Raw genomic sequence first — 15,829 nt, forward strand, 5'->3', positions numbered from 1 at the left:
CCTGGAACCCATTTCAGTCACCTCTGCATCCATATTTTTTTTCCTTCAAAGGTCCTTAACATACTGGATGGCATTTAGGCTTATGTGCTTGCATGCGTACGTGTCCTGGGCTGAAGTGCTGGGGGGGGGGAGGGCCGAAGGAGACTACCGCCACTGCCCTCTGCTGAATTGCTCCTTCTGCCTTTGCTGACTCTTTCCCTTACTGCTATGAGCCTAACACTAATAGACACCAACTCTGAGCATAGAGTTGATTCCTGGAGGAACTAATTCTGTAAGATCCCCCAATTCTGATCGATCCATTCTTTTGGATGAACTACACCAGAATCTCTGCCAGTTCTGAGTTGAAGAATCCTGGGACCCCTGACCCCCTTACCTTCCAGGTGCTGCACTGTATCCCCCAGAAGTGACAAAGCTAGGGCCCTTTCTCCTCTTGCTCCAGCTCATGGTGACATGGGGGGGGGGGGCACTACTGGGCCCTTCCACAATGCACAATCCTTCCCAATCTGGACACAGACTCGGGGCATATAAGGGGGTCAGGGTGTATAAGTGGGTGGGGGAGTCCTCTATGAAGCACAGCCAGCTACTCCCAGCTTTATGGAGTTTAATCAGGATCAGAAACTACATGAATAAATAGCCTTTTGGGGATATACTGAAGTGGTCATATAGTTACTTTTTCTTTTTTTGGTTTCTGGGCCACACCTGGTGACACTTAGGGGTTACTCTCTTGGCTATGTGCTCAGAAATCGCTCCTGGCTTGGGGGGCTATATGGGACACCGGGGGATCGAACCAGTCTGTCCTAGGCTAGCATGGGCAAGGCAGACACTTTACCCCTTGTGCCATCATTCAGGCCCAGAAGTGATCATATAGTTTCTTACCAGCTAATGTGACATAGTTCATTCAAGTGCTCAAAATGTTCACTCTGGGACCAACACTACATTTTTATTGACCCAAAAAGAACCCACTTGATGAATTCACTGAGGCTAGCCTGTCTCCTCAACAGACATATAAAATTATGAACTTTATAAAATTTGAGGAAGATGTGTAGTCTACCACCCTCTTTCTTTCCAGATACAGCTTTCATTCTAGCACTATTTCAAACTCTGCTTATGGTTCTAGCCCCTCTGCCATAACCATAGTTCTTAGCTGGCAGCCTCGTATCTTCCTCGTCTGATATCTAACTTCCTGGGCATGAGCAAGGCAAGTCAACACCCACTTTGCCCAGCGCTCTCACCTGGAATCCTTCTCATTCTCAGCATTTAGGCGATTGGCCTCCTGGGCTTTCTCAGCCATCCACCGAGTAACCAGTTCCTGGTTCTCTTCAGAAGTCTTCCTCAATTTCTCCTCCAGAGCAGTGAAGGTGATTTGCAGGGCATCATACTCATCCTTCAGGGTCTGGTTGGCTCGCTCCAGGTCCTGTAGCTTACTTCGCAGCTCCAGACACTCACTCTCCAGGTCGGAGATGTTTTGCAAACACTCTGCGATTCTGAGAGAACACGGGATGGGATATGGTACCCAGGAGAGTGTACCAGAGGCAAAGGACCACTGGGCATTCCAGCACAAGGAACCTCAGCCAGCACATCACACAAGGTGCCAGGCGGAGACATCACCATTATTAACTCATCTCCCCAGGACCCCAGCAATCTCCAATGAAGAGCCATGCCCAGCAAAGGTACCAGCAAACTTCTCACTTGGCCTCATTTGCCTGCATCTCTCGGTCCTTCTGTTGCATCTGGTTGTTCAGGTCGATCACCAACTGGGCCAGCTGCCGGTAAGGGAGATCCAGTTATCAAGGGAAAGGGCCAGGAGGTCCAGCCCAGGGTAGAAAGCTTGCCACAAAGACTAGTGAGTGCATTCAGAGTAGAGAAGGGTCTATTAGGACAGTAGTAGTTGAAACTGATTGCTCTGGACAAGAACTGGGTGCTAAAGGGTAACATGCAAGGCACCTCTCCATTGACAATAGTGCAGAACACAGTGTCTAAAGGAAAGGATGGAGAAGAGAGACAGAGAGAAGAGAGGGGAAAAAAGATAGAGAAGCAAATGCATACCCTAGAGACAGGTGGGGTGAGAAGGAAACGGGAGAAATCAGTGGCAGGAAGGGCACACTGGCGAAGGATGGCACATGTACACTGTGCGACTGAAACCCAACAATGGATGATTTTGTGACCACAGTGCTTAAATAAAGCAATTAAAAAAAAAGAAAGACGGGGTTCTTCTTAGCCTAGGAACCCAATTTCTTGCGCAACAAAGCCCTACTCGTTCCTATGTCCATTGTAGCACTATTTACAAAAGCCAGAATCTGGAAACAACCAAGATGCCTGATGACAAATGAGTGGCTGAAAAAACCATGGTATATCTACACAATGGACTACTGTAAGATGGCACCAGCTATTAAAACAAAGGCATTCCCCATCTTCCTCTTCTCCTTAGATCTCTTTTGATATGTAAAAGCCCACCGGGATTATCCAACCTTCCCCCTCCTGTAAAAAGCCTGCTCAGATTGGCCAGAGTCAGAGAGGACGTCTATTACAGTATAACCTTTGGACCTTTGCTTGTTGTGATTGGCTCACTGTGGAAGATACAGTTGCAGCACAGGAACATTCAGTCTTATACAGCAAATATAGGCCTAAACCTATGTTTTGTTTTTTTTGGGGTCACACCTGGCAGTGCTCAGGGGTTACTCCTGGCTGTCTGCTCATGAGCAGAAATAGCTCCTGGCAGGCACGGGGAACCATATGGGACACAGGGATTCGAACCAACCACCTTTGGTCCTGGATCAGCTGCTTGCAACGCAAACGCCGCTGTGCTATCTCTCCGGGCCCCTAAACCTATGTTTTAACTGTAAAATTAGGGAGTCATCTTATACGCCAGAAAATAAACAACCTGGACATTTTAAAAAAGGTATGTTCCAAGATAATTATCTAATTAATAATTCTCTAAACAAACAAAAAAGGGCCCTTTGGGGTTGTGCCTCATTGGGTGACAGAAAGGAGCTGTGGGCACCTGAGGGCTGGCATGAGTGTGCCTCATGCACCCGTGGGGCAAAGGGTATCTAGGGCAGTGTCATTCAAGCCATCCTCCTGTTTTCTTTCCTCGGTCACATCTCCCTTCCTTCTGTGCGCCCCTCCTCTCCCATTTGCGTGATTTTCTCTTAGTCTCCTCTGAATATCCTGGAGACCTGCTAAGAAACGATGGTCTAGTGGAGTCTGGTTCCTTCCTTTGCAAAACAACCAAACTAGCTCAAGTGGCAGCAACGTACAATGCAACTGGCATACTGGGGTAAACAAATACAGCCAGGTCTGGGTTTCCTGGAATGTGCCGCTCTGGAGATCCAGGAAGGAGTGGGTGGTTTTCTAGCAACTTGACAGTGAGTTCTCCATGAGAGCATGTGTATGCTGGTAGTGTTTTCTCCAGACACACACATGTGCCTTGCCACACCAGGCAGTGTAGAGCAGGCTCTATCCACTGACTCACCCTCCTTTTGAGGTGTTTGTGGCTGGTTCTTCCCCCAGGAGGCTGACTCTGCCTTTGGTCATGACCAAGTGAGGTCTACAGAGGAATCATCTGCATCTTACCTCCCCACGTTTCTTGTGCAGCTCCGTCAGCTCCTCCTGGTGCTTGATCCTCAGCTGGGCCATTTCTTGCAGTTGACTCTCACTCCGTGCTCCATCATGTCCAGGACTGGCCCCCAGATCAGGCGAGTGAAAAGAGGGAACAGAGGATAAGACCCCAAGATCTTTGGGTTAGAGAATGGGGCAGGAACTTCAGAATTTCAAACGTGGACATAAGGAACCTGGTAGGTAAGCTTGGTTTCTCTAGGCCAATGGAGTTTAAGTGGCCACTACTAACTCAATGTAAAGAGCAGGCCCCCAAGACACATTAAGGAATGGAAAGGGCTCCAGAGTGCTGCTCAGGGGCCCCAAGTCCACCAGGTCTGCTCATTTGGCAGAAAAGCACCAACTCTGTGCTAGCACTATCTGGGGACAGAAGAAACAAAGGACTCCAGGTTTAGCTTAGGCAGCTGCTGCAGGCAGCATTAGTTATCTGAGGTTAGGAGCTGAGTGCTCAGAGTCTGGCTCTATGGAACATCCAGACCCTTCACCGAGAGCCACATGGAACCTCATGGAGGGAAAGGGGCAGGGCACAGCCTCAGACCCTTCTCAGAAGAGGGACCTCCAGGTGCTGGCAAGGTGAGGGGGAGAAAAAGGCCTGGAGTTTTGGGGTGCAGTGGGTTAAGGAGATGGCTGGAGAAGGTGGGAAACCGTGTGGTGGCTCTGAAGCTCAAGGTTCTTCCAAGACATGACTGGAAGTTGCTGGAAGGTTTGGAGCAGAGAAAACAGGATCAATCAACATGGTGCAGTGGGCACTACTGTGAACAGGGAGACCACTGGGTTGAGCTCTGTGACACTTTCCTATGCTCCTGGAGATACTACTCAGAGCAAGGAATGAGAGGCAGCCCTGGGGACTCCTGCACAAGTCTATGTTTGTAAACAGTGTCCTGGCCATGCCACCTCATGGACCAGGTACTGGCAGGCTATTTCCACCATGATATGGGGTAGAGACAACTTCGAGTTTAAGGTTCAGGAGAATCCCCTCAGATGTCAACAATAAGAATAAGAGTAAGTGGCTGAAACCACTTCCCCATGGAGAGCACAGAGCTCAGGGCAGGCAGACAACAACAGGCCAGGCCCATGGGTGGCCAAGTAAAACTCCTGACTCCAAACTCTGCAGGGTTTAGTCCCAACTTGGGGGGGGGGGGGAAGGCTGAGGTTGGGGGAGAAGAGAATTAAGATACCAGTATTTGAAGGAAGGGATGTAAACCCTCCCCACCCCAGCCCTTTGTAATTATAAGCAAGAAGACAGATCTGTTCCAGTCATGAATCATTGTGAATATGTGTTCAAAGTGCAGACCAACACCTCACCATCCCAGGAAACCTGTTGTTATCCCAATCTTAGGTCACAAAGGAGAAGTTGAGATGTATAAAGAAGCAACTTTACTAGTCCGGAGGACTGGAAGTCAGATCTAATGCAGAGCTACGTGGAGTATACAGAAAGAGGAACTGGCCTCCTCTTCTAAGGAACTGCCCTGCTGAAGAAGCCTGAAGATCTCAGGGAAGGTGCTTCCTCCACTGCCCACAGCTTCCACCCACTTCTCACTTCTCACTTTTTTTCTGGAATCGAACTCCCTGACAAGGCAGACAAGGGGCTCAACAGAGCCAGAACAGCTACGGTCAGGCCCACAGAGTTGAGTGGGAGTGTTTGTAGTTGGTTAGGGCTGGGAAGTAAACAGTGACCCAAAGTGTTTCTTTTTTTTTTCTTTTTTTTTTTTTTTTGGTTTTTGGGCCACACCCGGTGACGCTCAGGGGTTACTCCTGGCTATGCGCTCAGAAGTCGCTCCTGGCTTGGGGGACCATATGGGACGCCGGGGGATCGAACCGCGGTCCGTCTCCTAGGCTAGCGCAGGTAAGGCAGGCACCTTACCTCCAGCGCCACCGCCCGGCCCCCAAAGTGTTTCTTGAATCTGAGAAGAGAGCATACCTGGAGGTACTCTGCTTACTCCTGGCTCTATGCCCAAACTTAACTGCTATACCATATCTCCAAGCCCCTAAAGGAGTCACCAGTTTCCTGGGCCCCACCCGTTCTGATTCTGGGTTGACCAAAATAATGCATTTCTAGTATTTTCCCAGGTGCGTCAGGCCAGGAAGCACAAAGAAGTGGAATCAACTATTTTCTGCTGAAGTTTTCCTTGGTGTCAGAGGGGTCATTCCGGGTGGTACTGAGGAGTATTAGAGATCAAATCCAGGGTCCTTAACCATTAAACCAGGGGTCCTCAAACTTTTTAAACAGGGGGCCAGTTCACTGTCCTTCAGACTGTTGGAGGGCCAGATTATAGTAAAAACAAAAATTATGAACAAATTTCTATACACACTGCATATATCTTATTTAGAAGTGAAGAAACAAAATGGAAATAAATACAATATGTGGCCCGTGGGCCGTAGTTTGAGGACCACTGCAAGGGGATCAAAATACTTGAAAGGGGCTGGAAAGAGGACATGCACATGGCCACCCTAGGTTCAATTCCTAGTACCCCACATGATCCCTAGAACCTTACCAGAAGTGATCAAAGCCCAAAAAATAATACAACTACTTAAGAGGGGACAGATTAGGGTCAGGGCTGTGGCTTTCAATTTGGAAAAGCAGGCCCTGAAATCAATTATTAGCCCTGCAGGACACCCCAAGAACTGCCAGCAGTCTTGTCAACAACTAAAAAAGACAAAGGATTAAAAAAGAGATCAGATGGGCTGGAGAGATAGCACAGGGTAAGGCGTTTGCTTTGCATTGAAAAGGAGGTGGTTCGAATCCTGGCATCCCATATGGTCCCCAGAGCCTGCCGGGGGCGGATTTCTGAGCATGGAGCCAGGAGTAAACCCTGAGCGCTGCCAGGTGTGACCCAAAAACCAAACCAAAAAAAAAAGAGAGAGATCAGACAACTTCTGCAGCTAAAATGTTTAAAAAGCATGCTACGAGCCAGAATACAGCTCAAAGGGCTAGAGTGCATGCAAGAAGCAGATCTGGGTTCAATCCACATGGTCCTTTGATCAATGCTGGCAATGTAGCCCAGGCCCTGAGCACCACCAGATTATCACAAAAACATCACAGTAAATGATCTTGTGCCATTCAAGTTCCCATTCCCCAAAAATGTGGGCTAAGATTAGGAAGGCATAGGAAGATGCCTAGCATTGTGAGACCCCTCATCCTGCTAGATCCATCTCCCCCAGAGTTGGTCACCTCTGTGGTATCAAATCCTTCATCTTGGACACCTTCATCTGGCGAGATAAAGTGCCAGAGTCACGAATCCCAGATGAGAGTTCCAGCACTGCCAGCCAGGAAGACAGGCACTCTTCAACTGGCATTAAAACAGGGTGGGAGCTGGCTCAGGCCTGTGTCCCACCTTCCCCAACTAGCTGAGGAACCCCCCCACCCAATCAAGGAAATTTACATGGCTGCCAGCTACTCAGTTGTAGAAGGAAATTAAGCTACATCTAGATTTGGATGTTCTTTTTTTTTTGGAGGGGTGGGGGTGTCCACACACCCGGCAGCGCTCAGGGGTTACTCCTGGCTCCATGCTCAGAAATCGCTCCTGACAAGCTTGGGGGACCATATGGGATGTGGGGATTTGAACCAATGACTTTCTGCATGAAAGGCAAACGCCTTATCTCCATGCTATCTCTCCGGCCCCTGGATGTTCTTTTAAATAGCTACAAATCCTATTACTTCTATCAGCCGTATTATTTTTAGAACCTGTAAAATGCAATGTGCAAAAGACTGTATAGATTTCAGAGCAACAACAGAGGCTATTTAAATATGTAAACATGAGAAGAGGATGGAAAGAGGGCTAAGAATCTAGGATAATTCCATTCAAATCGGTTTACATTATTTTTTTGAACCTTGACTCTCAAATAGAGAAATATCATTTATATAAATGACCTAAGTAAATACACCAACTCAGCCTCATTGATACAAGCATCGTCGATACTCAAACCTTATCAAATAAATGCAAGTTTCCCTCTGAACTTCTTTGTGGTGCTGCAAAATGAACTAAGGTTGAACTCGTGGACCTGGTATATACAGAGTGTATGTTCTACCAGTCAGCTCTACTCCCAGCCCTTTTTCAATGATCGTTCCTCAAAGAGGAAACAAAACAAAACAAAACAAAACAAAACACCTTGCTGCAACCAGCTAGTTTATCATCTACTAAAATATCCTTAAAACAAAGAGTCCACTGAAAAGGGAAAAACAGACCCCTTATTAGATGAAAAGTGAAGCTTATTAAGATCTGTGCAAAGCTGCTCAAGAATGCTTTTTTTTTTTTTTTTTTTTTTTGGTTTTTGGGCCACACCCGGCGGTGCTCAGGGGTTCCTCCTGGCTGTCTGCTCAGAAATAGCTCCTGGCAGGCACGGGGGACCATATGGGACACCGGGATTCGAACCAACCACCTTTGGTCCTGGATCGGCTGCTTGCAAGGCAAACACCGCTGTGCTATCTCTCCGGGCCCAAGAATGCTTTCTTGTCCCAAGGCTCAGAAAAAGCAGACCCTTGGGCCTGGAGAAATAACACAGTGGTAGGGGGTTTGCCTGGGTTTGCCCTACCCAGGACAGACCTGGGTTTAATTCCCAGCATCCCATTTGTTCCCCTGAGTCAGTCAGCTAAGATTTTTTTTTTTTTTTTTTTTGGTTTTTGGGCCACACCCAGCGGTGCTCAGGGTTACTCCTGGCTGTCTGCTCAGAAATAGCTCCTGGCAGGCACGGGGGACCATATGGGACACCGGGATTTGAACCAACCACCTTTGGTCCTGGATCGGCTGCTTGCAAGGCAAACACCGCTGTGCTATCTCTCCGGGCCCAAGAATGCTTTCTTGTCCCAAGGCTCAGAAAAAGCAGACCCTTGGGCCTGGAGAAATAACACAGTGGTAGGGGGTTTGCCTGGGTTTGCCCTACCCAGGACAGACCTGGGTTTAATTCCCAGCATCCCATTTGTTCCCCTGAGTCAGTCAGCTAAGATTTTTTTTTTTTTTTTGGTTTTTGGGCCACACCCAGCGGTGCTCAGGGGTTACTCCTGGCTGTCTGCTCAGAAATAGCTCCTGGCAGGCACGGGGGACCATATGGGACACCGGGATTTGAACCAACCACCTTTGGTCCTGGATCGGCTGCTTGCAAGGCAAACACTGCTGTGCTATCTCTCCGGGCCCCTAAGAGTGATTTCTGAGTGCAGAATCAGGAGTAAACACTGAGCGAGGTCAGGTGTGCCCCCACCTCCCCAAAAAAAGAAAAGAAAAATTGGGGCCGGTGAGGTGGCGCTAGAGGTAAGATGTCTGCCTTGCAAGCGCTAGCCAAGGAAGGACCGCGGTTAGATCCCCTGGCGTCCCATAAGGTCCCCCCAAGCCAGGGGCAATTTCTGAGTGCTTAGCCAGGAGTAACCTCTGAGCATGAAACGGGTATGCCCCCCCCCACAAAAAAAAAAGAAAAAGCAGACCCTTGTCAACTGGAGAGGAACAGTTTGTAATGGAACCATAAGCAGTTCCTTCACCTTGCAATTGGCAGCACCTTTACACCCATTAGCTATCTTGGCTTTTTTTTTTTTTTTTTTGGTTTTTGGGTCACAACCAGCAGCGCTCAGGGGTTACTCCTAGCTCTTTGCTCAGAAGCCGCTACTGGCAGGCTCAAGGAACCATATGGGATGCCAGGAATCGAAACACCATTTGTCCTGGGTTGGCCGAGTACAAGTCAAACACCCTACCGCTGATATCTCTCAGGCCCAGCTTTCCGAATTCTGACTTAAAAGATGCCCTCCCCAGCTAAAAACAAAAACAAAACTGAGAGCACAATACCATCTGCTTCTAAATGAGAAAGGGTAATGAGATGGAGACAGCTCCAAGGCCCAGGGTTTTTGTTTGTTTATTTTTGGGCCACACTCAGCAATTCTCAGGGCCTATTCCTGGCACTGTACTCAGGGAGCACTACTGGCAGGCTCAGGGAACCATATGGGATACCAGGGATCGAAACACAGCCAAATGAAAGGCAAAGGCCCAACCTGCTATACTATCGCTCCAGCCCCTTGCAAGATACTTAATTCCTGGCACCACATAGTCCACCAAGCACTGCTGGGTTTAGAACTGGGGGGATTCCACCCAACAGCATCCCCAAGCTCCCCTCAACCCCTGAAAAAATTTCAACTGAGGAACAAAAACAGGAAGGTTTCAGAATACCTTGTATCATGTCTATTTGGTAGGTCATGCTTGTCAGCTTGTAGCTTATGGGCCAACACTGAATGAAGATCGGACTTTTCCAACAACTTGTTATCTGTCAACAAAACAAAGGGAGGAAATCACTAGAGCTGGGTGTACTTCATTATTATTTGGTACCTTGTATGTTACTTGGATAAGAAGAAAAAAACCAAAACATTTGGGCAGTGTCCCTTTTATCTGATATCCAGTTCTAGGGGCCATGCTCTATCACTTATAGTAGGACCCTAGTCACACACTCAGACATACACCCTGAGCCAGTCTGGGCAGAGATCGGTGAGGATGTGCTTCCCCCCACCCCTCCCACCTCAGGCTCTTGCAACTGTCTACTTTGCAACTCCCTATTGCTGTTGGAGTAAAAGAAAAAGAAAAAAGGAATACAGAAGCACACTGAAAAAGTGAAAAGCTGTGCATCTCTAATACCAGAGAACTTTAATAACCTTGTTACTAAATGGGGGAAAACTTGGAGCTGAAGCAATAGTTCAGCCTGGAGGGTGTTTGCCTTGCACACAGCTTCCCCTGGTTCAGTTTCCAACACCCCATATAGTCCTTTGAACCTTCCAGAAGTGATCCCTGAGTGCAGGGCCCATAGTAATCCCCTACCACTGCCAGATGTGGCCAGAATCCAAACAAAATAAAAGTGAGAAAACCTCATTTTCCCCTCTAGGGTATCAGGGGAAGGGGGTCTGAGTAGGAAAGAGAAGGACTCAAGACACTTTCACAGGTAGAGGGCTGGGAAGGAAATGCAAGCAGAGCTGCCAGGAAGCAGCTAGAAATGAAAGATAGTGCCAGTACAGGCGAGCACGAAGGTAGACCTTCCCTCACCAGCCATGGGACACAACATACCTCACCATCTGTTTATGATGGGAGAACAGATTTTTTTTTTTTTTTTTTTTTTTTGGTTTTTGGTTTTTGGGTCACACCCGGCGGCGCTCAGGAGTTACTCCTGGCTCTATGCTCAGAAATCGCTCCTGGCAGGCTTGGGGACCATATGGGATTCGAACTACCGACCTTCTGCATGCAAGGCAAACGCCTTACCTCCGTGCTATCTCTCCTGCCCCGGGGGAACAGATTTTTAAAAGCAGATTTTTGGGGCCAGAGAGATGCACAGGGGTAAAAAGTTTGTCATACACGTAGTAGATACCAGGCACTGCATATGGTCACCTGAGCACTGCCAGGGGAATCTCTGAGCAACATGAGTATGACCACCAAACCAAAAACAAACAAAAAGTAAGTAAAATCAGGCCCCAATACAAGCATCTATTAGATCAGAGATCACCCTGAGATCCCTTGCTTAGGCAAAAGGAAACAGCAGAGTTGCTGGAGCAGAGTTGAAGAAAGCAAGAACCTTCTGAAATGAATAGAATTCGGGACAACACAAGATTCAAAGTCAGTTAAAAATGATAGATACAGGGGCCGGAGAGAGAGCATGGAGGTAAGGCGTTTGCCTTTCATGCAGGTCATTGGTTCAAATCCCGGTGTCCCATATGGTCCCCCGTGCCTGCCAGGAGCAATTTCTGAGCGTGGAGCCAGGAATAACTGCCGGATGTGACCCAAAAACCACACACAAAGACAGATACAGGCCAGAGAGGACAGAACGCACAGGAGAAGCTACCTGGCCTGAACTGCATCTCCACACTCAAAACAAACAAACAAAAAGTAGGCATCCAGGGATCAGTAAGTGGCGTGCAACTAAGAAATGAACTGTGGAAACCTGGGTCTCTATGGGCGATGGGGCATAATGAATCCTGGAGCTGTTCTAGAACATTTTTTTTTTTTTGGTTTTTGGGCCACACCCGTTGATGCCCAGGGGTTACTCCAGGCTAAGTGCTCAGAAATTGCCCCTGGCTTGGGGGGGGGGGGACCATATGGGACACCGGGGGATCAAACCGCAATCCATCCTTGGCTAGCGCTTGCAAGGCAGACACCTTACCTCTAACTCCACCTCTCCGGCCCCAACATTTTCTTTTTAATTCATGGTTTTATGCCACACCCAGCAGTACTCAGGGATACTCCTGGCTCTGCACTCAGGAGACAATACAGAGTTCCAGGGATGCAACCTGGGTTAGCGGCTTACAAGGCAACAGCCTTACCCGGCTATACTATTGCTCTGGCCCCAGAACAAACTTCTGAAGGATCATCTTTCCTCCTGGAGACCTGCTATGTTATGTCACATCCTGCTTTTACCTAAAACAAAGGCATTCCCGAACTTCCTTTTTCTTTTCACCAACTCCTTTGACTTGTAGAAGTCCACCTAAAACTTCATGTGGTTGAATTTGTACTAGTAGAATAAAAGTAGGTTTCCATTTTTGGCTTGGCGTGCAAGGAACCACAAGGCTAGAAGCAAACCAACTCCATGATTCTCTCCTTGACTGGCTAGGTTTATTAATTCTTTGGAGCTACCTGCTTCAGACCCGTTCACCAGGAATTGGGAGATATGGTGCATGGGATGATTTCACACTACTACTCCCCAATTCTTAAAGTAGGAACTTGGAGCTGCACACAGAAACACCTGTGTCATCCAGTCAATTTATTCTCAAGAGACCAGGCACCAGCACTTGGCATGCAACAAGGATCCTAACAACAGGCTTCAAATAGTGATCCCAGAGCAGGGGCCCAGGGGAAGAATGAGGTCTCAAGGGTCCAAGGTACCCTAATGGCTCCCATCACTGAAGGGTGGCCAAGCACCCTGTCCCTGGAGCCTTTTCTTTCCTCTCCTGGCTGCAGGCAGGAACTATTAGGCCTCTCTGTGCTTGTGGAGGGTCAGAAGTCAATGTCTGAGATGACAGGAAGGAGGAGTGGGTGTTGGATTGTCCACATATAATGATCTTTCCAAGTGCCAATTCTCAGCCAGAGGTGGTCCCCTTCACCCTCTGTCTACATCTCTCCATTCATGGGTAGAACACCATTGTTTCAGTCTCTGCCTGATTCCTTTCTGACTTTCCATCCTCCAGCCCCTCAATATAGCAATTTTCAAAGTGCAGAAAAACACTCCAAGACAGCATCTTCTATTTACAAGTAATTACACTGAGGGCTTTTAGAGACATGATGCACACATCCTTGCTATTATGAAGCAGGCAGAACAAGCATCACCCCATTTTATAGATGCAGCAAACCAGACTTGGGAAGACAGAGAAAAAGCTGGTAAAGCATGGCATCAGGCCACAGGAGACTTCATACAGATTACTCTGAAAGAATGAGCTTCCAATAAATACCCGATGCCTCTGAGGGATTCCTTTCCCAAAGAGAGGGTAGAGAGGGTGTACTGTGCCCCATGGCTTCTCTAAGAGAATGAGCTCTGAGAGCAAAGGCATAGAATCTTGGGGACCCCAGTAACAATACCATGCAGAAGAAACATTGGGCTTGGCATGCAGGCTGAGCCAGTCACCTGCTGCCACCCAGAATGCAACTTCACTCAAACTACAGGTCCCAGTGTGGAAAAAGGACAACAAAGAACTTCTGGGAAAAAAAGGAATAAATCACACATACCCACCCAGTAGTTTCCAGAACATTCAATCCTGAATCATGCTGGCACTTTTGGGGGAACAGGAAAAAAAAGAAAACCACTTAACAGCTACACCTCACAGCTCCCTTGCTGTTACTTATGGGACCCCTGGTAGAGAGCTCTAAAGATCTATAATGTCCCTTTACTCTTCTTAAAGACGTGGCTAGGAGTCAGACCACAGTCCTAACAATGCCATCTACCACATCTCCTGGGGTAGGACTGTTCCTTTGTCTCTTTTAAGGTGATTAACTGTGAGGCCAACATGGAGAACCTTAGGTTCTCAGGCCTTCTCCCACTGTTATGTGCTTTCAGTTTTGATTTATTTATCATTTTTAAGCTCCCCAGATGGCACTAACAGAAGTGTGTGTGTTTTTTTAATTTATTTATAAGTCTGGGAACCAACCACCTTCGAGCAGTCGGCACTGCACTCGAATAAAGAGCTGGATCAGTCCTCAGCCTCTTATTAGAGTAACTGGTGAGACCTGCCAGACTGCAAATCTCATCAGGAAGGATGCCAGAGGACAACCTTTCCCTTAGAAATGGTGATATGGGTGGGTGGAGGGGGGAAGAGGAGGGGGGGAGAGGAGGGAGGGAGAGGAGGGAGGGAGGAAGGGAAGGAGGGAGAGAGGGAGAGAGGGAGAGGGAGAGAGAGAGAGAGAGAGAGAGAGAGAGAGAGAGAGAGAGAGAGAGAGAGAAGCAAGGGGGAGAACTGCTCGTTTAGATGCATCTCAGGGGCCATCTTTTATCCTAAACCTGCAATGGAGGGAAGAGGGCATTTCCATTTTAAAATATCATTTCCATATAAAATGATAGTAAAAGGACACAGGGGGAGATAAAGAGTACAAAGGTGAAGGGGCTTTTTGCTGTGCACGCGACTAACTTGGGTTTGAATAAGAAGCCCTGGGAGGGAGGGGGGGAAGGAAGGAAGGAAGGAAGGAAGGAAGGAAGGAAGGAAGGAAGGAAGGAAGGAAGGGAGGGAGGAAGGAAGGGGAAATGCATGAAAGAAAGGAAGGAAAGGAAGGGTAAAATGCATGGAAGGGAGGAAGGAAAGGAAAGGTAAAATGCATGGAGGGAAGGAAGGAAAGAAAGAAGGGTAAAATGCATGGGAGGAAGGAAAGGAAGTGGAAAATGCATGGAGGAAAGGAAGAAAAGGGAAAATGCATGGAAGGAAGGAAAGTAAGGGGAAATGCATGGAAGGAAGGAAAGTAAAGGGAAAATGCATGGAGGGAAGGAAAGAAGGGGAAATGCATGGAGGGAAGGAAGGAAAGGGGTAAAATGCATGGGAGGAAGGAAAGGAAGTGGAAAATGCATGGAAGGAGGGAAGGAAAGAAGGGGAAATTGCCTGGAGGAAAGGAAGGGGAAAATGCATGGAAGGAAGGAAGGAAGGAAAGAAGGGGGAAATGCATGGAGGAAAGGAAGAAAAGGGAAAATGCATGGAAGGAAAGGAAGGGGAAAATGCATGGAAGGAGGGAAGGAAAGAAGGGGGAAATGCATGGAGGAAAGGAAGAAAAGAAAGGAAAATGCATGGAGGAAAGGAAGAAAAGAAAGGAAAATGCATGGAAGGAAAGGAAGGGGAAATGCATGGAAGGAAGGAAAGTAAGGGGAAATGCATGGAGGGAAGGAAGGAAAGAAGGGAAAAATGCATGGAGAAAAGGAAGGAAAGGGGTAAAATACATGGGAGGAAGGAAGGAAAGAAGGGGATAATGCATGGAGGAAAGGAAAGGAGAAAATGCATGGAAGGAAAGGAAGGAGAAAATGCATGGAAGGAAGGAAAGGAAGGGAAAATGCATGGAAGGAAAGGAAGGGGAAAATGCATGGAAGGAAGGAAAGGAAGGAAAGAAGGGGGAAATGCATGAAAAAAAGGAAGGAAAGGAGAGAAAGCAAAAGCAAGCTCCAGCAAAGCCTGGTGCGGCTAGAACACTGCACCCCCATATGGCTCCCCGAGCACCGTCGGGAGTGCTCCCTGCAGTGCGGAGCCCCGAGTGAGCCGGGGCCTTTGGGGCCAAAGCGACGGGGCGAGCCTCTGCGATCTGGGCTCTCCCCCGGGGCGCCCGCCCGCCGCTCACACTGCAGGATGATCTCCTCGAACGCCTGGCGCTGCAGCCGGTCCCGCCGCCGCAACTCCTCCGCGATGTGCAGCTTCCACCGAGGGAAATCGGCGGCGCGGAGGCCCGACGACATGTCGCTGCCCGCTGCGCCTCAACGCCGCCGCCGATCCGAGCGCGGGCCGGCGAGCGCGCCCCGCAGCAGCAGCCGCAGCCGCAGCCGCAGCCACATGAGCCCCGGCGGGCGCGCGGGAAAGAGCGGGCGAGTCCCGCAGCTCCGCGTTCTCAGGCCGTCCCCGAGCCCATCCGGGGCGCGCTTCCGGCTCCGACCGGAAATGGCGCAACGAGCCCGGAAGACCCGCCTCCGCGCCCGACGTCTCGGCGCGCGCAGACGCAGAAGGCTCCGCTAGGCGCAGACGGTAGCCCGGAATCAGGAAGTGTGCTTGAGATAGAGCTTCCGCTAGGAGACGCTGGAAGGA

At 48.8% G+C, this 15,829-nt stretch overlaps 1 protein-coding gene across 2 annotated transcripts in view; it reads right to left on the bottom strand.

The window, feature by feature from the left end:
- Window positions 1–15,626, bottom strand: part of ATG16L1 (autophagy related 16 like 1) — a 31,672-nt gene extending 16,046 nt beyond the window's left edge. For both annotated transcript variants that reach the window (XM_049769309.1, XM_049769308.1), the window contains exons 1-5: window positions 15,372–15,626; window positions 9,765–9,858; window positions 3,574–3,679; window positions 1,690–1,763; window positions 1,233–1,484 (exon numbers count right to left, since the gene is read on the bottom strand). In XM_049769309.1, coding sequence (XP_049625266.1) covers window positions 1,233–1,484; window positions 1,690–1,763; window positions 3,574–3,679; window positions 9,765–9,858; window positions 15,372–15,486 — 641 coding nt within the window. In that variant the 5' untranslated portion in view covers window positions 15,487–15,626. The remainder of the gene's footprint in view (window positions 1–1,232; window positions 1,485–1,689; window positions 1,764–3,573; window positions 3,680–9,764; window positions 9,859–15,371) is intronic.
- Between the last annotated feature and the right edge of the window lie 203 nt (window positions 15,627–15,829).

The sequence above is a fragment of the Suncus etruscus genome, chromosome 2 (genome assembly GCF_024139225.1).
Source record: "Suncus etruscus isolate mSunEtr1 chromosome 2, mSunEtr1.pri.cur, whole genome shotgun sequence".
Classification (NCBI taxonomy): domain Eukaryota; kingdom Metazoa; phylum Chordata; class Mammalia; order Eulipotyphla; family Soricidae; genus Suncus; species Suncus etruscus.